Source organism: Patiria miniata, unplaced genomic scaffold, assembly GCF_015706575.1.
Source record: "Patiria miniata isolate m_02_andy unplaced genomic scaffold, ASM1570657v1 HiC_scaffold_5, whole genome shotgun sequence".
Lineage (NCBI taxonomy): Eukaryota > Metazoa > Echinodermata > Asteroidea > Valvatida > Asterinidae > Patiria > Patiria miniata.
Genome location: NW_024037072.1, coordinates 13,119,742 through 13,142,120, shown reverse-complemented (window position 1 = coordinate 13,142,120; position 22,379 = coordinate 13,119,742). Strand labels below are relative to the sequence as shown.

General features: G+C 39.9%; 1 protein-coding gene across 1 annotated transcript in view; it reads left to right on the top strand.

Moving 5' to 3' along the window:
* Positions 1-22,379, top strand: part of LOC119740901 (serine/threonine-protein kinase ATR-like) — a 55,623-nt gene that overhangs the window by 5,433 nt on the left and 27,811 nt on the right. Inside the window, exons 6-28 of the mRNA XM_038216376.1 lie at positions 462-574; positions 1,056-1,147; positions 1,863-1,980; positions 3,473-3,606; positions 5,046-5,209; positions 6,108-6,259; positions 7,377-7,651; positions 8,603-8,720; positions 9,526-9,862; positions 10,031-10,098; positions 10,308-10,398; positions 10,994-11,088; positions 11,350-11,453; positions 11,788-11,886; positions 13,524-13,702; positions 14,191-14,323; positions 15,038-15,196; positions 15,878-15,974; positions 16,800-16,991; positions 19,111-19,203; positions 19,565-19,666; positions 21,203-21,298; positions 22,001-22,174. Coding sequence (XP_038072304.1) covers positions 462-574; positions 1,056-1,147; positions 1,863-1,980; positions 3,473-3,606; positions 5,046-5,209; positions 6,108-6,259; positions 7,377-7,651; positions 8,603-8,720; positions 9,526-9,862; positions 10,031-10,098; positions 10,308-10,398; positions 10,994-11,088; positions 11,350-11,453; positions 11,788-11,886; positions 13,524-13,702; positions 14,191-14,323; positions 15,038-15,196; positions 15,878-15,974; positions 16,800-16,991; positions 19,111-19,203; positions 19,565-19,666; positions 21,203-21,298; positions 22,001-22,174 — 3,185 coding nt within the window. The remainder of the gene's footprint in view (positions 1-461; positions 575-1,055; positions 1,148-1,862; positions 1,981-3,472; positions 3,607-5,045; positions 5,210-6,107; positions 6,260-7,376; positions 7,652-8,602; positions 8,721-9,525; positions 9,863-10,030; positions 10,099-10,307; positions 10,399-10,993; positions 11,089-11,349; positions 11,454-11,787; positions 11,887-13,523; positions 13,703-14,190; positions 14,324-15,037; positions 15,197-15,877; positions 15,975-16,799; positions 16,992-19,110; positions 19,204-19,564; positions 19,667-21,202; positions 21,299-22,000; positions 22,175-22,379) is intronic.

Here is a 22,379-nt window from a genome sequence, read left to right as displayed (position 1 = left end):
CATGTGATTGGAGGATTGTAGGTCACACGGCTTGCATTAATCAAACCATTGCATGGCCTACGTCATAACCGTGCATTTTTGGTTCCATTCACCGTGCATTTTCGTTCCATCCCTTTTGATCTATTGCACACGCACGCTAGATCGTGTAGCACCACGCAAAGACGTGTAGTGCAGTGGCACTAAACGATCTTTGCGTTATTTAGACCATATCATGCGTTTTATACAGCAGTTCAAAACTTGCCTTTGAAGTGGATGCAGTTACGAACTGAACTTGCCTTGCTAAATTTATTGCATTGTTTTAAGAACTTACAATAACTTTATATTGTTAATGGTTTGACTTTTAAACCTTTTTTAGCCTTGAACAAGCTGAACAAAAAGTAGTGGATATAAAACGGAAATATTGCAAAATATTGATCATCAAGTCTTACTTTTGTTTTACATATGATGTGTTTTTCCTTCAGATGTTTCTGCAGCAGTCTTGAACAACTTTGCAGCCGGTGATGTAGAAGAACTAGACCCTCCTCTGGAAATGAAACGCTTTACCGTTGATGTGGACAGGCTAAGCAACTTGGAGGTATGATGACATGAATTCAGTTCCTAGGTTTAAAGGAATATACAACATTTGCTTTTGCTGTAATTTTTAGAAATGGATGGATTTTGGGGGTTAGTATTTTATAGCAAATATTGTTACATTGACTTGTTTGAAGTTTTGTGTTCGATGGATGTTGGAAAAACCAAGAAAAACAATCATGGTCTTGTAGTCTGGTTCCCTGACACCACTCATGATGAAACGGAGCAATTTATAGATGTCAGGGAATTGTAAGGTCAGGTAACCAGTCTTACTGGCTTGTACCCATTCATAGATGTGAACCGATTGTAAACAAAATGCGGACTAACTAAATATGGTTAATTGGGGGCAGTATTTGAAAAAAGCCAGTTTTTTTTTCCAACGCTGGTCGGCCAACTGATACGATCGGGGACCAGCTTTGCTGCGTCTTGTTTTCACTCGTTTTTCTGGTGATCAATGTTTCATTCCTTTTCGTCTTGTTTGCTAGGAGCAAGAAGAATTGTCAAGCATCTACAAAAACTCCAGACCGATTACGTTGAGGTATCACACTAACTGCAGTCTGCTTCAGTTGAACCTGACGTGAGTACGAAAACAGGCTTCTCTGTGATTTAATTAGTTTTAAACAGGTCAACAGGTTTTTCATTGAAACTGGACAGTTTGCGGTCCCTGTCCCTAAGCGGTTGGAGGGTTTCTTGTGTACAACTTACAGTGGGTCTCTGGCCAGTCACATGCATTTTAGTTTCAATGATTTCCCCTTAAAAAATGGCAGGATGCATTGTTATAGGCTATGGATCAGCCATTTGCAGACAAAGCATTGATATGTGCGCAAATTCGGCGATTAATTACGCAAAACAAGCCGGTGTCCTGACTTCCAGGTTCTGACCAGTTAGCGGGCGCCTTCTATTGGGTCTTTGTCAACCCATTGTATTATATAAGCATGACAGCCAGTTGACCAATCAACAGCTTAGAATTTCTGCTCGAAACGACATCGCAATTTCTTAATTCGAATCCAATTGGCTCGCACGTTGTTGCGGAGCTGGCAGGCTCCGTTGAACAACGGATGGTGCTCAGACTGTGGTTTGGGTGTCAAAAAGATTAAAGTCAAACTTATCTTAAAGAGTGCCTGTAGGTCTTGTCACTGTAAAATGAATTCAGTTTAAAAACTTGAATGATTGGAGTCTCATAACATTTTATCAAATTCACTGTTGTTTTGATACATTTTATTGTGGGCCATTCGTCTAGCAAGTAAACTTAAGGGGTAGTAAAGATACACTAAATTTGTTGTATTTCGCAGGAAAATCCTGAATGAGCTGATATATGACGTGACACTGATAACCTCCGTCCATCAGTCACCAGGCCTTTGGTCCACGTTGGTCCAACAGTTTGATGCCGGCCAGTATGAAGTCAAACAGGTAATGTTACACTTCAGTCCAGAATATGAGACTAGTCAAATGTAATGAAGCTGGTCCAGAGTGCACAATATCTAATTAAATTAATTTAGAATGGTTACTCAATGGAAACATTTTCATGCATGTGGTCTACATATTGGGTCAGATTTAGTCCACTCATTGGTGTTACAAGGTAATCCTATTTCAAACTTTTGGGCCAAGGAGATATTAAGCAAGTTAGTTCACAGCAAAACAGTCACTCTTAAAGGGAATATACAACATTTGCTTTTGCTGCAATTTTCAGAAATAAATGGATTTGGAGGATTAGTATGATATAGCAAATATTGTTAAAATGACTTGTTTCACGTTTTGGGCTTGAAGATGCTTGGAAAACCAAGAAAACCAACCTTGTTCTTGTAGTCTGGTTCCCTGACCCCACTTAAGATGAATCAGAGCAATTTACAGACTTTGGGGAATTGTAAGCTCAGAGAATCAGTCTAAAAGGCTTGTACATCTTCACAGGTGTGTAATCAATTGCACAGAAAATGCGGAATAACTAATTAGGAAAAATTAGGAGCAGTTTTTGAAAAAAAGCCAGTTTTCTCCAAAGCTGGTCGGCCGACCAGCGTTGAAAAAATACTATTTTTCTTGAAAATGTCAGCACACCAGGAGCACACCAATTTTACAGGATGCTTTAGACTGTCATTCCCTAACAATCCAGTAAACATGGTAAAGTATTCTGTGATATTTTGATCATTTTGTTTTGTGATGTTTGCAAATGTTGTACCTTCCCTTAAACTCATTCCAATTCAGTTATTTGCAAATGTGAAAAATGCATGTATATACGTTTTCCTTGAGTCAGCTGATGTCCTCGTTTTTAACTTCTGTTTTTGTCTTGTGCAGTCTGCTTTTTCTTCTTCTTTTGCAACTTCCCCAATTTCATGTTTGATTAAGAAAATCAAGGAAATCGGATATTCTATGAGATGGAGGTTTTTATCTAGTTTTCAGCATCACTTATCTATCAAAAATGCATTCCCCATCCTATTTTCGGGTCTCATCCCGAAAGATCAATCCCTTTTCTAAACTGCTATGTTCCTAGCAAAACAAGAATTATTCACTTTTGAATTAGACATCAATGGAAAAAATCAGCCCATGTTTAGTTTCTGAATTATTACTTTACAGTTTTGAACTATTTTGGCTGCCAGACAATAATTCCGTTCTCGCAGGGAAGGTCTTTGGTTCTTGCCCAACAATAAATTTCGATAATGTACGGACTGGAACCAGTCTGCTCACAAAGCAGATCTCTTTGTGCCCAAAACATAAATTTTTTCAGAGGGTTGCGAACATCAAAAAGGAAAAAAGAGGTTTTTTTTGTAAGAACAACAATTTTGTCAGAAATAAAAATGAAAATGTATTAATTGAAATAAAAAATCTAATTTGTAGAAGTGAAGGGGAACGCAACTTAAATATACTTTTATATTAACAATTTGCATTGATATTTGTTTGTATATAACAGGCAACCCTAGATGTGATAACCAAGTTGCTTCCCCTGAACGGACTGCCAACGCTTGACGTTCTGAACAAGCTGATGCAGCTCTTGCTGTTCTTCCTGACGTTGTTCCTCTCGGGAGACGACCTAGAAGGATATGAGTGAGTTTAATCCAAAGATTCCTAATCTCATAATCCCATCCACTGTCATCCTGGCACAATAATGCCTGCTTCGTAGGCGGTAAGCGTATTCTCGTGAGAGGATTTGTGAAGATGATGACAATAGGATAATCTATTGAGACTAATCCCTTGGTCCTAAATCCAAGGACTTTTTGGCAAGAATTTTTCTTTGTCCACTATATATACGGTTTATTTCATGTGCAGTATAAACAAATCCCAATGTGATCGCTGTACACTCACGAGGGTGAGGCCCCCTTCAATGAAGAAACCATTGTGCATGCAATTGTACAAAGCACCCGCCCCGTGACGGATTATCTGAACAATAGCTAGCACAGTGCTCTCGCCATTGAAGGGGGCCATCGTGATAGAATTGCTGGCATGCCCGGATGGTCTGTATCCACTGCATACTCACCTGGAGAAAAAAATATCCCACGCCTGCTCTAGTGGACTTGAACCCGAGACCTCCTGCTTGCTAGTGCCATTGTCTTACCACTATACTACCGATCTGGTTCCCCTAATTCAATGCTGCAGTAATCAAATGACTCATATTTTGGACTAAACCAAATGGGGACACAAGCCCAATATAAAGAATGTGACCAGCAGCCAATTTTACGAAACAGCGCGTAACTTACGCCACGTGTAGGACTTAAGCAACAAATTTGTTGCGCAGCTGCGCAATAAACTTACGATCATTTCCCCGAGACGTGGCATAGCTGGGCAACGCAAATAATCTAAACATGGGCAAATAATCTTAACATCTTGGACAAGGATAATAACAGTATTTTTGATGGCTGTATGTAAATGATTTTGTTTGGTAATGAAAACATTCGTTGAATTGTCTCTGCCCGCATTTTTGAAAATTGTTTTGCCTGACTTTCTCCAAAATCGTAGGGCAACTCTAAAAGAATGAAATACTTCAGTCACTTTTCAGTCACTACACCATAACTCTGCCATCTAAAATGATGCGCAAGTTACGCAATATTTTTGTGCACAAGTCGTGGACTGACCCATCTTTCATGAAATGTGTCAACTGAATTTTGCACAGTGTGAAGTTTTACGTAACTTATGCAATAAATTGTGACGCAAGTGGAGTTGCGCCATTGTGTAAAGTTTCGTTAAAAGGCTGCTGGTCGTATACCTATTTATAAAAATATCTTTCAGTGCTGGATTGCGCAGAAATTAAGATGATTATGGATCAAACCGATTCTAATATTAAGTTTTATTCCTGGAGCAATTTCTCATAAAACAATGGGCTACTTTTGGAAATCCTCCTAGCTAAGTATCCCAGCTCTATCAAAGAAGTGGGGTGTATTCAGATGCTTAATTTTATAACTCAGAAAAAAACTCAGAAAATAACTTAGAAACATTCAGAAATATCTCTTCGTGGACAAAAATAATGAATTCGTGTTTGAACCCCCAAGGGACATGGTGAGCTTGGAGACAAGTCTAGCTTCCTGCCTCAAGGAGCTCTACTCACTTGAACAAACTTATCACCAGCGTCATCTACCTGTCTCAGTGCTTAATGTTACCATGGAGACCATGGCAAGCTATCTACCAATCAGAGGCCTTGGAGTGATTCGAACAGGTCAGTCACGTTCATTTACTATTACTTGCTGTTTGCCTATCGTAAGTACTTAATTAGTTCTTGCTTATAATCAAGTCGTTACAGTGCAATCACATGTCAGTTACAAATGATACAAGTTCAGTGGGTAAGTTCGATCAAAGAGAGAGTTGGGGGAGACCACTGGGAACAACGTTGGAATGCATGATGCTCATAATAATAATATCGAAGTCTTATATAGCGCACGTATCTACCAACAATTAGGTACTCAAGGTGCTGGAAATTATGTCTATTATTACAGACAGGTAAATGAAGTACATGAGAAATATGAGAACCATTATGTAGCACCTTTATAATGGTTTACAAGGTGCTGCGGCGCATTAAGCAGCCACTGCCAGAAACACTGGGGTAAACCCCTTCTCTTAGCGATAAGTGTTACTGGTTTTTTTAACGTGCATTACACAACACACGGGACCTACGGCTTTACGTCCCATCCGAAGGACGAAGCAATAATGGTAAAGTGCCTTGCTCAGGAGCGTAAGCGCCATGTTTCCACCGTCAGGATTCGAACCCATGTACCACGGCACACGAGTTGAACACCGTAACCATTGGACCACAGCTCCCCATCATGCAAAGATGCTATGGGTTTGAGCATGCATAATTGCTCTGTATGAGCCAAAACCAGTGCATGAACACAGGAGCTTTTGAAAGTGGTAAAACAGCGTTGTTACTGTTCATGCATAGAGTCCATTCAACTGTACAGTGACAGTTACTTGTCACAGTTACTTGTGACCTTTGTGATTTGATTTGTGATCGACTAGATTTCAGCTCTTCTTGTGTTAACTTATTCCTTAAGGTTTATCTTTCGTATTTTTGGCCATGATTAGATCTTGACAGAATTTATTTTGTTTTGTTTTTGCAGATGAGCTGAGAGATGCCATATGTCAGATGCTTCTATGCATCTACAACCAGACACCCAGCGACTCGGAGCCAGCAGCTGCCATCAGACAGAAACACACCAAGAGTATCAATACCGCCCTCATTGTTGACTTGGGAAAGATCTCCAATCTGCAGGTGAGGAAAATGGATTCTTGAACAGTCATTCCACAAACTGAAATTGTTCCAACACTTGTGCTTCTTGTCCATATGTTTCAGAAGCATCAACTATAATCAAATAAGAGTTGTGGGTTTGAACTGAGCAGTGAGAGTAAATCACATGACTAAACTGGGGTCAAAGGTAGTCATGGGGTCACTGGGGTCAAAAACCTGATTTTTTTTTTTTACTCAAAACACTACTCCTTCCAGAAATTACATGGCACAATCACGTGACTCGAATGAACACGAATTTGTTGGCCCACAGCTTCCGAGATCCGATCGAGCTTGTTCTAGTTTCCATCGGTTCTTTTCATAACTACACACACTCTTAAAAGAGAATTCTTGTCACACGGTGCAACCCCAAACGTACTCTCATAACTATAATCAAAACGACATAAGGTTCCTTAACAACATGTCCATGTAATAAGAGGCCATTATTTGATGTTATACAACACCTGAATAAATCCCCGTCATCTGATTGGTGGATCGTTGATCACATGCCATTGAATTATTCGTTCCAACGCACGGCGCGGGTGTGGCGCGTAGCCCACAGTGCAATGGAAGTTCTGTTGCACGTTGAATAGAACTTCATTGCACGGTGTCACTGCTGCTGGTGGTGGCGCTGTTTTAAATCGAGATAAATTGAATGTGATTGTTCTCGACATATGTTGAACAGTTTGCATTAATATAAATATGATGAACTTGTGGAACTTTTAAACAGTTTTTAACCTGAATAAATTGGCTATTAAAAGTCAACCAATCAGATGACAAGGATTTATTCAGGTGTTATATAAAACAAATAATGAATGTTTCACGTTCGTGCAATGGAAAGATTAATTTCATTCGGTGACAGATGAAATGTTCCATTCCACTTGGCTTCGCCTCGTGGAATGGAACATTTCATCCGTCACCTCATGAAATTATTCTTACCATTGCACTCACAAACATTCATTATTTGTATATTAACAGTAAAAAATAACACATAGGACACATATTGGTTCTCTGTCTCTAAAATAGCACCATTTCCAACGGATTATATGGGCTTGCTGTTGGCAAAGACTTGAGGCGATTTTAAATTATCTTGATTTCTCCTCAGTTTGTTGTAGCACCCCTCCTGACGACAATCCAGAATGAATTCACCTCCTACCAAACCCACAAATCTGCACCCCGACCATCAACGCGTCCCTCTACCTTGACGACAACATCAACATCGTCACTCAGCTCCATCAGTAGAAAAGATGCCCTCATCTCTATGGCCGCTGTTGCCATGGATACCAGTAGCTCCTGTGCAAGCAGCAGTGATGAGAGACAAGAGAAGAGGAGACGTCTGGCATTGCACAGGACACCGGGCAAGAAGGGATACAAGACGGGGTGAGAACGGACACAGAATAGTTTACATCACCCCGATGCAAAATCCATCTTATGAATATTTTCTTTGCGATACCCGCTGCTATATCAGATTTGAACCAGCCAGCCAACCCCGGTAATCTCGGTGGTCGAGTGGTAAGCTGTCTGCACTAGTAAGCAGGAGGTCATGGGTTTGAGTCCCACCCGAGTAGTTTGTGAATTTTTCTCACAATTACTCGGACAACACAGGATGACTAAAAAAAAAAAACACCAAATGTTGGGACTGTTGATTGTTTAGTGAAGTTCTGCACGTAGCACTTTCAAAATCTAGGATATGAAAGCCCAGTTCATAAGCTTTCTTGTAGTACAAGAATTATTCAAATCACACATGTTCTTTTCAAGTTACAGATTTTTTTAACACAGCCACCATTTTAAAGTTCTGTTTAAGGATCACAAAAAAGGTGTGCGTTCTTTAAGCAAAACGAAAACAATTCACACACATCCCTGTCTGAATTGTTTTCGTTTTGCTGAAAGAACATCTTTTGTGATCCGTGGACAGAACTTTAAAACGGTGGTTGTGTTTAAAATTTCGTAACTTGAAAATTACATGAGTGATTTGAATGGTTCTTGTACTAAAAGAAAGCTTATGGATTGGGCTTTCATATCCTAGATTTTGAAAGTTTTACGTGCAGAACTTCACTAAAACAATAGTCCAGACATTTGGGTTTCGTTTTTATACTCTCCCTGTACAGGGTTTATAAAACCACGTTTGTGAAGGGCAAACCCAATAGTGAATTTACATAACCCCAGTGATAATACCATCTCATTAATAGTTTGGGTACGGTACCCTCTGCTGTACCCGGATCCCAAAAAGAGGGAGGCCAGGAGGGTTTTGTCCCCTCTAAATAATGCCGCTATGTGGCCTTCATTCTGTGGGTGATAACTAACTTCCTTTGCTTGCATTTTTGACATCAGGGAAGTGACCAGCAGTAGCGATGAGGATTCGGCGACCGTCGTTGAGAATTCACAAACTGTGAAGGAAATTGTCGAGAAGTTGAGCAACTTATATAGCAGTGTCACCACTGCGCAAACAGTGAGTTCTGAAACTTGGATATTTTTCTTTGTTTTACTGGTCACACCTGTACAAGGGCGGATCCAGAACACACTTGTTTTTTTGGGGGGGGGGGGGGCTCAAAAAAATTTGGTCCCCCAAAAAGTGGGTCAACAAAATTACGGCGTGGGGTTCAGGGCCCGCTTAAGAGCCCCGAAAAATTGTTGGATTCTAGATGCTCTGTGGTGCGATCTTAGGCAATTTCTGACCACTTTAACCAATTTTTTTTGTGGAAAAGTTGATGCTGTACGCAGTGCCTGCCTTTATTGCGACGTCACTTAAAAAAAAAAAAATTGGGGGGGGGGGCATGGCTCCCGTTTTCCCCCCTTTGGATCCGCCCTTGCACCTGTAAATTTGATGGAGTGCACACAGCTAATAATTAACTGTTTTTGCACAAACCCATGGGATAACCTGCATTTCAATTTGAGTGTATGACAGAATTAGTGTTAGGTGTTCAACTAAAGAAGTAAAAGTTAAAGAAAAATTGTAATCTGTTCTGAGCAAATCTGGCTAAAATGGTCAGGGTTTTATCTCGAGTTTCCTTTGCATGAAACATCCGAGAATATTTCTTTTCTGCATGAATGGGATGCCAGTCCATTGCATGTTCCTGGGTGGTAAGATGCAAGTAAGAGTGAAGTGGCTTGCCCAAGGACACAACATAGGACAAGCAGCATTCGAATCCCTAAACTTCTGATCATGAGCCACAAATCATAACCTTTAGACCACACTTTCCACCTCATCAATAAAGCTTTGCATTTTTCTTTCACTGTTTTCATAATAATTCTAGGACAGTCTTCCAGATGTCTTGGAGGGAATCCGCTGTTCCCTTGAGGTCCTCCTCCGATCCTGCTCCCACCTGCTTGCCAAGACCCCGCCCAAGGACACGCCCAAGGACACGCCCGCTAACCCACCCGACAGAACCCCACGGTCATCCAAAGCACGCAGCAAAGGTCCACAGATGACCAAGAACACGTTTGCCGCCTGGATGCCCGCTGAACAAACGAGGGAGCTCTGCGCTGCCCTCGTGGCTGTTGTACGCAATCTGGCAAATTGCCAAGAGGAGGTCGTTAAGCTGAGTTACAAGAAACTCATTGAGATTATCAGCTCCCTGTTGGCTACTCAAGGTGAGTGTCGTTACTCATGATCAATCAACCATGGCAATTTATGCTTAATGAATATTGATGAATGTGAAAATATTTATTATCGTTTTCGCAAAAAATCTGGAAATACTATTGAAATTGCACTTTAAAGGGGTTTATTTGGAAATGTTGAAATGTGTTTTCCTTTTTCAGATTTGATCAAGTTACCCCTTGCCCAGCTGCATACATTTGTATGGATGCTGTCGTTGCCATGGCTACCTGTAAGTGATTTTTTTATATTTTTAATAACAATTTGGGAGAAAATGGTGAAGAAGACTTTGATTTGGAAAGCCCTCATTTTTGTCCCGGAAAAGTCACGGAATTTCATTTTAAGATTTCTGTTGGGAACCCTATATGTACTTGAAGGGCAGTGTGGAGTTTATAAAGTCTATGGATTGAATTTATTTTGGGATGATGTTTTTGCCTCCAGATGGATTCTAACTGGCTTGATCTGAGGGTCCAAGGAGAGATGACATCTAGGGAGATCGCTGATCTGAGCTCTGCCTTGGCTGATAAGATTGGTAAGCAAGCATACCATCTTTATTGTGGTATGTGAAACCATTTCTTATTTTTTTCCGCAAAAAAAATCCCTGAAATTACTAATGAAATTACATTTTAAAGGGGTTTATATGGAAAGGTTTATATGTAATACCATCTTTATAGTATGATGTCATTATTATCAGAAGCTTAAATAAGAGAAAAGGAATACACTATTTGAAATTAGATGATGTACAAAGAGGATAAGCCCAATACAGGGGTGTAAATCCGTATCGGCGAAGGGGGGGGGGTTGACTGGACACCGCTTGACACTGGGGGTGCTGTTCATGATACAAATGTAGATGTAATGGAAACTTGCGCACTTACGTCTCCTAGCTTAAATGTTGAAAAGATGACCTCAGAATCGGCTATTTTTGTTTTTGTTTCTCAACACAAAAGTCTGGGGGATGATCCAATAACACATCCCCCTGGATTTACGCCTATGGTCCGAGACAATTTTTAAAAAGTGTGAATTTTTTTCTGTCTTTGAGGTCCATTTTGAGTGAACCATCATTTCTATGTTCATCATTGTGTGGCATCTCACTGAAAATCTCCTGGCATTTATGTGTTTGTTTTCAGATGAGCAAACTGAGTGTCTGTTTCTTCACAATCTTGCGCTATTCCCAAAGGAAATTGCATCTAAGTGGAGAACACACATCTTCAAAGCAGCTGTGGTAAGTAACTCAAGACTCAAATAAAAATAGGACTTTTTTTTCACTGAATGCTCAAGTAAAGTGAGGACTCAAATTGAGGACCGACACTTTGTAGCTGACAGCATGGCCTGTTTCTGCTGGGAAAGCACACATTTTCTTCAAAAGGAAAATTCCAAAGTACAAATTCTCTGAGTTTGTAGACACTGTTACCTCCTTGGTTGTCTTGTGGTGTTAACATCATGCAGTAGAAATGTTTAATTTTTGCACTTTTTGTCTTGACAGGGAAGCGACAAGACGTCGGTCCGAGTTGCTGCAGTCAAGGCATTCCCCTTCCTCCTTCACAATCTAGGAGCAAACTCACTCCATCTTCTGCATGATCACATCCAGTAAGTGGCGGATTTCAAACCTCTGAAATCATTTATTACATTTAATAATGGAGTTTGCCCTTCACCAAATGTAGTGATTGGTTGCTGCACCCGCTGCTACATCAGAATCAAACTGGCCAACGGACACCAGCAAGCTCAGCGGTTGAGTGGTAAGACATCTGCACTAGTAAGCAGGAGGTCATGGGTTTGAGTCCCGACTGAGTAAGCTTGTGAGTTTTTCTTGCCTGCTCTCAAACAACACCAAGTATACAGTCTAGAAAAATATTACGTTAGTAATTATGTTGTTCAACAGTAACTGGGGAACTTACTTGTTGTACTGATTTTTTTTTTATAGCGGTATGCTCAAAGACAAGTCTACCGTTGTCTTGGAGGAACTTGGACGGACCATCGGGAGCATTTCTTGCATCATCTGCAAGAATGTCACACCACACAGGTATGACCCTCAGTGTTGTAGTCGAGCACGTCACAGATTCCATCACAAGTCCATCACAAGTCCATCACAAGTCCATCACAAGTCCTGTCACAAGTCCATCGCAAGTCCATCACAAGTCCTGTCACAAGTCCATCACAAGTCTATCACAAGTCATCACAAGTCCTGTCACAATCACAAATCCATCACAAGTCCATCACAAGTCTATCACAAGTACATCACAAGTCCATCACAAGTCATCACAAGTCCATCACAAGTCCATCACAAGTCCTGTCACAAGTCCATCACAAGTCCATCACAAGTCCATCACAAGTCCTGTCACAAGTCCATCACAAGTCTATCACAAGTCATCACAAGTCCTGTCACAATCACAAATCCATCACAAGTCCATCACAAGTCTATCACAAGTACATCACAAGTCCATCACAAGTCATCACAAGTCCATCACAAGTCATCACAAGTCATCACAAGTCATCACAAGTCAATCACAAGTCGTCCTCAAGTCTTGTCACAAGTCATCACAAGTCTTGTCACAAGTCTTGTCACAAGTCCATCACAAGTCCATCGCAAGTCCATCACAAGTCCCTCACAAATCCATCACAAATCCATCACAAATCCTGTCAGAAGTCCATCACAAGTCCATCGCAAGTCCTTTGCAAGTAAATAATTCAATTCACAAGTTCCGTAACAAATAAAATTACAAGTCGAATAGTAAGTTTTGTCAGAGTAAATCACAACTTTACTCAAGACTCCAGTCACAAGTAACAAAGGAATTAACAAATGCAAAACAATGCCTTTGTCACTGTTCAGTAGACTTGTGATGGACTTTTTTAGAATTATAAAAATCCAATGGACTTGTGATGGACTTGCAACGCATTCTCACTCACTGTAAGATAACAAATCATTAGTACTTTTATGATGACAAACTTTTCCAAAGCAGCTCTTTTAAAACCCTCCCACTCTGGTTGGCAAATTCAGCTGCGCCATCACAGCAGTCAAAATCAATCAAGTGACTGTGTTTAACAGTTAAGAATTCCTTGTTATTTTGATATAGCCAAGCTTTGACTGGAGGTGATTGATAAGCCAGCTGTACCTACCAGTTACCTCTTTTGTCTGTTGATGGAATTTGACTTGTCACAGTGTTTACATGAATGTGATCTGACTGTTTTACTAGTCTGTATACAAATGCATGGCAGAGGAAAGTGGAACAATTTTTTTAATGTACTTGACTGATTAAACAATAGTTAATTAACCCTCCTGCTATTTAAGCAGTCACGGACAGTCAAAAAACATTCCACTTCCCCTGCTATGCTTTTAACAAAGGCTAGTCACCAGCAGTCAGATCACGTCAAGCAAGCACTGTGTCTAGTCAAACTGGGTCAACAGACAACGCAGGCAAGTTGTGGTCACAGCTGTTTTATCACTCACCCGGAGTCAAAGCATAGCTGTATCAAGTTACTTAATCAGTTCAAGGCAGTCAATCCTGCTTTATGTGGGCTGGGAATTTTGAAGGGTTGAAAACAGTCACTTGATTGATTTTGAATGCAAGGACAACTTTGCACAGAATGTATGTTTGCTTTATTAGGGTTAATAAAACAATAAGCGTATAAATGAAGCCTATTTTCCTTGTAATCCCACAGGACTACTGACCTACAAGCTGCGAAGAATCTGTCTAGTACCCTGACTTTGCAATGCCATACCTGTGAGCAGAGTAGTGTCGGTCCAGTAGCCAGAGAGTCAGCACCAAGTGAGAGTCTACCATTGGCTGTTGTCACGCCGTATCTTGCCTTACTCTCAAACAAAGTCTCTGTCAAACAGGGTCAGTATTTTCGTACTTCATCTTAACTTAAAAAATTTTATTTAGTATTGATTCATATTTTTTAATTTTAAACTTGTTGTTCTTGTGCTTTTCATCAAACTAATTTTTGTTCCCTCTAATTGCATTAAAAAATGTTTGCGTTTTATTTTGACCAAAAAATCCCTTCTATTTTAAATTTAGGCTTTTATTTAGGATTGCATTTGCACCACGAACACACAAAAAGATCCGCATAAATTATTGTTGAGCTGCTAATAATTCAAAATTTGAAAAGTAATTATTCAATTTTGTTAGATATGTCTCATTCAAAAGTAAATGATATTTTGAATAACTTTTAAACGTAGAAAAATTGCAAAAAAAAATTGATTAATTAATAAATAAATTTTCCAAGGAGAAACTTGCAAATATATGAGGAGAGCAACTTATTATCTGTAGAAATTCTTAGAATTATAAATGTCCAACTATTGCACTTTTTACATTATTTTTTGCAGCATTTTTGAAGAGTTTCCCCCAGCTGTTCAACCATCTGGATCTATTGAGACCAAACACAGCCGTGACTAACTTCCTCATCGCCTGCTTGGACTTGATTGAAGATAAGAACTATGACCTCAGGCTGGAGTTCAGGTAAACAAAACACACTATAAAAGCCCTAATATATATCCCCTATTTTCCTTTAAAGGGAAAATGCAACATTTGCAAACATCGAAAAATAAAACTACCAAGTTGGTACGAAATACCTAACTAGGATGTTGGTAAATGACAGTCTAAAGCATCCTGTAAAATAAGGGCACCTGGTGTCAAGTCATTTTCTAGAAGAATGGTACTTGTGTATACATTTCCAACGGTGGTCGGCCGACCATCGTTGGAAAAACCTAACTGTTTTTCAACTACTGATCCAAAGTTACCGGGGTTTTTTTCAGTCCCTATTTTGTTTGCTATTGGTTCCATGTTCATGAACGGATGCAGGCCAGCTAGACTGGTTCCCTTACCTTACAATTTTCTGGCATTTTTTTATCCATTTCATCTTTAGTGGAGTCAGGGAACCAGACTACTGGAACATTTTTGTTTTTCTTGGTTTTCAGTATTTTCGAACACAAAACGTCAAACATGTCAGTGTAACAATATTTGATCTATTATACTAACCCCCCAATAGTTCATTTCTGAAAATTACAGCAAAAGCCAATGATGTACATTCCCTTTAAGTTGTTTCCCTGTGACTTTTCGCTCCAGAGTCAGTGTTGAGATATTTTCAACCTGATAGCTAGCTTTCACCCGATAGCTGATAGCTTTCTTTGGTGTAATACCATATTTATTATTCTCTCCCCCCCATGATGGCAGTAAGACCATCAAGTACCTGATAGGCTACGGTGAGAGATCCAACACAGCCAATGACCAGGCCGTGGTTACCAGACTCAAAGCAGCCTTCTTATCAGCTAAAGCCTCGGGCAATAACAGACTACAGGAGACCGTGGTCCACACTATCGCAGAACTCGGAATGTAAGTTTTCTTCCTCAAATTTTATCCGTTCTTTCGTGTTGGTTTTTTAATTCAAAGTAAGGAAAACCCTAAAGGTTTTAAGATACTTGGCTGACTCAAACCAGACAGCCTATTCCTGAAATATCGGTGGTTGAGTGGTAAGACATCAACACTAGTAAACAAGAGGTTATGGGTTCGAGTCCCACCCGAGTAGGCTCATGAATTTTTTGTCACAAGCCTTCAAGAAACAAGAGGTTATGGGTTCGAGTCCCACCCCAGTAGGCTCATGAATTTTTTGTCACAAGCCCTCAAGAAACAAGAGGTTATGGGTTCGAGTCCCACCCGAGTAGGCTCATGAATTTTTTGTCACAAGCCCTTAAGAAACAAGAGGTTATGGGTTCGAGTCCCACCCGAGTAGGCTCATGAATTTTTTGTCACAAGCCCTTAAGAAACAAGAGGTTATGGGTTCGAGTCTCACCCGAGTAGGCTCATGAATTTTTTGTCACAAGCCCTCAAGAAAAAGAGGTTATGGGTTCGAGTCCCACCCGAGTAGACTCATGAATTTTTCTCACCAGCCCTCGGACAACACTGTTTAAAACTACGTTGGCGAAGGGCAAAACCAAATATAAAATTTGTCAATATACTGTTTTGCAGTGCACTTTTGTGTGTATATGACAGTGTTTGTCACCATGTTTATGACAGGGTTGCTGAGGGTGAGTTGTTACTAGTCTCCATCATCAGTCTTTTGGAGTCACTCTTGTCGTCCTCAGCCCTCGTCAGAGCAGCTGCGTATGTTAAGGTCAGTATCTGAATTAAATAATTCATTGAGCCTTGGCAGTTACTAAAAGAGAGAAAAATAGATACTTGCACTTTAACTTCATTTAGTAACCCCTGAAGTTTTAAAGTGCATTCCCCGTGCTATTTTCAAGTTTCATTCTGAAAAATAGATTACTTATTAGAAATTGCTATTTTTTTAGCAATACCAAAGTTAGTCACTTTTGAATGAGACATCGACCAAAAAAAAGCGGCCTTTGTTTAGTCATTGAATTATTACTGTGCAATTTTTTTTTTCTTCTGAAGAAGAACTTGTTAAGTTGGCAACATCAGGCCGCATTAATTTTTTAGACTTTACAATTTTGAATTATTGGCTACCAGACAATAATTCCATTCTTGCGGGGTAGGCTGTTTCCTGCCCCACGATTAGTATCGATAATGTCTGCTTGCAAAGGAGATCTGTTTGTACCCAAAACAAAATGCCTTTTCAGAGTGTTGCAGACGTCGAAAAAAAAGGGGGGGGGGAATAGTTTGGTTGAAAATTTTTAAATAGAAAACAAATTGAATTTGTTGAAGGGCACGCAACTTAAGATATGTTAGCAAATGGGGAACAATTAAAGAGGTTATGGCTTTTTATTATACATTTTTAAATAAACCACCAAAGGAAACTGACTGAGTGCAATCCGAAGGTTGCAGCTTCCAGCCCCACTCCAGTCAATTTCTTTGTTCAACTTTGAAAATTATTTCTATGTACTTAAATAAAATCTTCAGAATGATTTGGTGTGGCGCAGTTCTGGGGAGCCTGCCTGAAACAGGGTTTTTTCCCCAACTTTCCTGCTTTATCTCACAGCTTCAAGACGTGGCATCGGCCAAGAACCTGAAGATGTCCGTCCTCTTTGCTCACTTCAAGCAACCGATCTGTCAGTTTCTCGTTGAAGCTTTGCATCAATCCCAAGATGAGACCACCAGCTCTGGCTGTCTTCATGTCATCGGTGAAGTAGCTCAAGTCTTTGAGTTCAAAGACAAGCATACCTTTTTAACAGTAAGCAAGACATACTCTGTAAGCATCATTTGGTGTGTAAGATTTCATTTTTGTTTTCAGTTTTGGAAAAAAATCCATTAAAGGGAATATACAACATTTGCAAACACGACAAAAACGAAATGATCACATTATCACGAAATACCTCAATGGATTGTTAGGGAATGACAGTCAAAAGCATCCTGTAAAATTGTGGCTCCTGGTGTGCTGACATTTTCAACCGAACAGCAGTCGGCCGACCAGCATTGGAGAAAACTGTTTTTATGCCCCGCGGCGAAGCCGAAGGGGCATACTGTTTCCGCCTTGTCCTTCCGTGGGTGGGTGGGTGGGTGGGTGGGTGGGTGTGTGGGTGGGTGGGTGGGTGTGTGTGTCCGGACAAATCTTGTCAGCACAATAACTTGAGAAATACTTAACATATGAACTTCAAATTTGGTCTGTGTATTGTTCTTGGTAATCCTAAGAGGCCTATTGCATTTGGGGCCGAAAGGTCAAGGGTCAAGGTCACAGTGGCTGAAACAATAGAAATTTTGTCAGCGCGATAACTTGAGAAATACTTTACATATGAACTTCAAATTTGGTTTGTGGATTGTCCTTGGCAATCCTGAGAAGCCCTTTTGCATTTGGGGCCGAAAGGTCAAGGGTCAAGGTCACAGTGGCTAAAACAAAACAAATTTTGTCAGCGTGATAACTTAAGATATACTTTACATATGAACTTCAAATTTGGTTTGTGGATTGTCCTTGGCAATCCTAAGAGGCCTATTGCATTTGGGGCCGAAAGGTCAAGGGTCAAGGTCACAGTGGCTGAAACAATAGAAATTTTGTCAGCGCGATAACTTGAGAAATACTTTACATATGAACTTCAAATTTGGTTTGTGGATTGTCCTTGGCAATCCTGAGAAGCCTTTTGCATTTGGGGCCGAAAGGTCAAGGGTCAAGGTCACAGTGGCTAAAACAAAAGAAATTTTGTCAGCGTGATAACTTTAGATATACTTTACATATGAACTTCAAATTTGGTTTGTGGATTGTCCTTGGCAATCCTAAGAAGCCTATTGCATTTGGGGCCGAAAGGTCAAGGGTCAAGGTCACAGTGGCTAAAACAAAAGAAATTTTGTCAGCGCGATAACTTGAGAAATACTTTACATATGAATTTCAAATTTGGTTTGTGTATTGTTCTTGGTAATCCTAAGAAGCCTATTGCATTTGGGGCCGAAAGTTTAAGGGTCAAGGTCACAGTGGCTGAAACAATAGAAATTTTGTCAGCGCGATAACTTGAGAAATACTTTACATATGAACTTCAAATTTGGTTTGTGGATTGTCCTTGGTAATCCTAAGAAGCCTTTTGCATTTGGGGCCAAAAGGTCAAGGGTCAAGGTCACAGTGGTAAAACAATCGAAACCTTGTATTTATTCTGAGATCATAGGGATTAGGGATTAATTCATATAAAACCTACAGAAAACACTAATGCTGTCAATTAATGAACGTTCCATGTGACCAAGGTACATGTAAGTTGATGTTAAAAGAGTGGTGTTATGTCATGGGAACAGTCACGGTTGCGGGGCATTTGTGTTTGTAAACACACCTGACTTGTTTTTCTTCAAAAACTGCTCCGAATTTTTCAAAGTTAGTTATTCTGCATTTTCTTTGCAATTGATCACACACCTGTGAAGGGGTTCAAACCTGCTAGGCTGATTCTCTGACCTTACAATTCCCCAACGTCTATATATTGCTCTGATTCATCGTAAGTGGGGTCAGGGAACCAGACTACAGGAACATGATAGGTTTTCTTGGTTTTTTCAGCATCTAACAGCCCAAAATGTGAATCAAGTCAGTTTAACAATATTTGCCATAACATACTAATCGTCCAAATCCATTTATTTCTCAAAATTCCAGCAAAAGCAAATGTTGTACATTCCCTTTAACTAATTTAAAGATTTTTGCTTCAAAAAGTTCGAGAATTTTTTTTCAAGGACAATGGGTTTAGATCTTTAGTTCCAGGTTTTCAGAATTCAAGACATTAAAATGATTCAGAGTCTGAGTTCGTGCTCATGAATCTGTTCATTTTCAACGTGTATCCACGTTTTCATTTTCATTGAACCAATGTTTTGCTTTGTTTTCATTTCAGCAAACGATGCGATTTCTCCTTCCAAGGATCGTGAGTAAAGCCACGCCTGTTGCCTCAGCCATCTTGAGAGTCATTGCCAAGACGATGAAAGTGGTAAGATTGTCCTGTCTCGGTTTTTTAGTCATGTTCCAATTCTATATTTTTATCTGATTACTTGTTTTAACAGAAAGTGTAATTTTATGAAGGTTTTTGTGACCCAACACATCAAAACGAGTCACAAGTCACTACTTTTGAGAAAATCTTGAACAATTTAAACCAATAAAACAGCTTCCGTCCACTAAAAAATTGCATGTATCATGATGTAAGACTGAGTGATGTATCAAAATGAAATAAGTGAAAAATGTCCTAGAGACTCATTTCTTGCATCTGGTCACAATTTGCAGTTCTGTAGTGGTACAAGCAGCAATAACTCAAGATATGATATTAGTCCATGTTTCATGTTCACTTTGTATAGAACCATCGGGAGATGTTGGTTGACTGCTTCCGCTACATCTTCTCGTATCTTGTCCGAACCTGCAACAAGACAGACTTGGAGAAAGCTCTGCACTATCTCCAGGTAATGCACTTCAGGACGATTCTCCAGAAATTGAACCTAAATTAATTTTTTTTGGAAAAACAGTTTTTAATGTGATGTAATACAAATGATTATTGTTCGCTGAAGTGTTGTCAGTAAGTAAAGATGCAAATTTCTTGAGAAGTTTGATAAGTTGGTCTTTCCATGCGTAAATTGGCATAATTTTAATTACAAAATGTCACACATGTGACCGATCAAAATGTCACACACGTGACCACAGAACAATTCCCATTTAGTAAAACTAAAGCAGAGGGTATACATTGTTAAATGCATTCTGTAAATCACAAAAGACTAGTCTTACTCCAAAATAAGTATGGGTGTGTGTGTCCTTAGAACTTTTTGTGAGAAAAGTTTGTATTTCCGGTATGGGCCGGATAACATTTTTATGTCTGATGTCACACATGTGACCAAACTTTGACGACCCCTCCTAATTTGACACAATTTGTGAAAATAGAAACTATTCTCTAAGGTAGGAAGTAAAAAGTACTAACCTGATGAATCAGTGAAAGTATTATGTCAGATGTAGTTAACAAGGGGTAGAGCTTCAAAAATCAGACGAGCCCAAGTTTGTCACACAGTGACGAAAGAATCGCCCTTTATATGATCGATCAAATCTAATAGACCAAAAATGAGTGGTTTCTAATTTACAATTGTTGACTGCTGTGATGTGGGATATGACGTTTTGAACACCCGAGGGGCGCATCGCTGAGGGTGCTATGCACCCCGAGGGTGTTAAAAACGTCATATCCCACACCATAGCAGTCAACAATTGTTTTGTTATACCTCTGCACTGGATTCTTTGGACTTTGAAAACATGAAAAAAAACAGCAGTAAACACAACAATCATGACAATCGAACGTCAAGTCACATGCATGTCGCGTACCGTGCTCGAAACAGCTGATCGTCTGCTAGTTCGCTGCTCCAACTCATGTGTGAAAACATGGTGACAATAGCGTGGGTACCAACAATACAAGTGCTTCACACCGTACGTACAAAGTCATAGCACACTCCCTGTGGAATATCACGTACGTGAAATGGCACAGGGAGTGTGTCGTGACTTTTTACCAACTTAACACGTGATCGTTCTAGGCCAATGAAAATACAGTATTCAAGACAGAGGTATAACAATGCTTACTGTCTCAACACCAAGTGTAGTTTTTGTAAACAAGTCACCTAGTTTTTGTTCAGATTATCGCATTGTTGGTGAGTCTTTAACCCTTTGGCACTTGTATCAAAGTGTATTACACTGTATTTACTCCTCCATGAATCTATAAACCCATAGAGTGCTGAGGTGTTTTGGGGCGGTATGAGGAGTAACAGACAGGGAAGTTTGGGGCAGTACAAGGGCTAAAGGGTTACAGTCCCTCTGGTCTGAATCCAGTCACGTCACCGGACTAACTTGACAATCCTGAATTCTCCATAAGCTACATTTGTTATAAATCCTTGAAAATGGACCCAAAAGGTTGATTTGTTTGCATCAAGACTGATCCATTTCGTTCATTGATTGTGTACCCACAGAATGAGACTGATATTGAGCTGGGCAGTCTAATGAGGATGGATTATCAGAGTCTACATAATGAGTTACTGCTGCATCTCAGTGAGAACTACACACAGGTAGGAACAAGATACAAACCAAATGTGGGAGAAATTCCTCAATAGTCGATTTAAATCACAAAAACCCACCTCTCCAGAAGCTAAAGTTTCTTGATTGTTTTGAAAGGACTTGAATTGCAACCCAATTCACAGGACGTAGATCATGCATTTGTAAGAACGGCTCCCTCACCTATCCCATTTCTTGAACAAATCACAATTCATGATCTCCTTGTGTTCAGTGTCTTGCCAAGTGTTGCGACCAGTTCTTTATCTCACTCGACTGCGAAGGCAAAGCACATATCACGTCAGGAAACATTCACTGTTAAACTCTTCGGATTTGAAATGTGTTCAACTTTTGTAAATGAGCAGTGTGCGAATACTCCCCGTGAAGACATGTGTTTGCGTTCGTATGGGCTCCATGCCTAAACAAAAGTGGGTGTTTTTTTTAAACACTTTTGAATGCCCGTTGGTGGGACACACCAGGTGAGCGTACTGGTTTGCGTTTGTATAGCACACATTACACATGACTATTTTTATTCTGAATGTGCACAATGCCATAGCGTTGGGTGTTGTGAGCAATGCATTCGAATGTCAGTCCCAGTGGTCTCCCCAACTCCGTCTTTCTCACTGTTGAGGGGGAAATTTGTGTACGAAGCCCATTCATGCCAAGTATGAACCAGCTTTTCATCAGATGTTTTATTATCATATATGTATCTCTATCAGGTGTTCAGTGGTCTAGCCATGCTAGCATCGAAAGATTCCACCTATAGAGGGCCTAAACCCATCACCGAGGCAACAGACATGGCTGACTTCCTACAGCCCAGACTTCTGGGTATACTGGCGTTCTTTGATTCACAGCTGCTCAACTCACACATTGCAGTCGAAGACAAGAAACTGGTAAGTTGGAGTTCAAACGAAAATTGATTTATCAGAAAATTTGTCTTTATATTGCACTGAATACTCAACTGGGCCTAGAGATTTTCATTCATCATTTTTCCCTCCAAAATATAAGTTTAAGTGGATATACTGTACAACCTCTTCCTTAATAATCTTCACTAGCCTTATTGAGATTTGGCGGACACAATAGGAAAGCACTATTTGG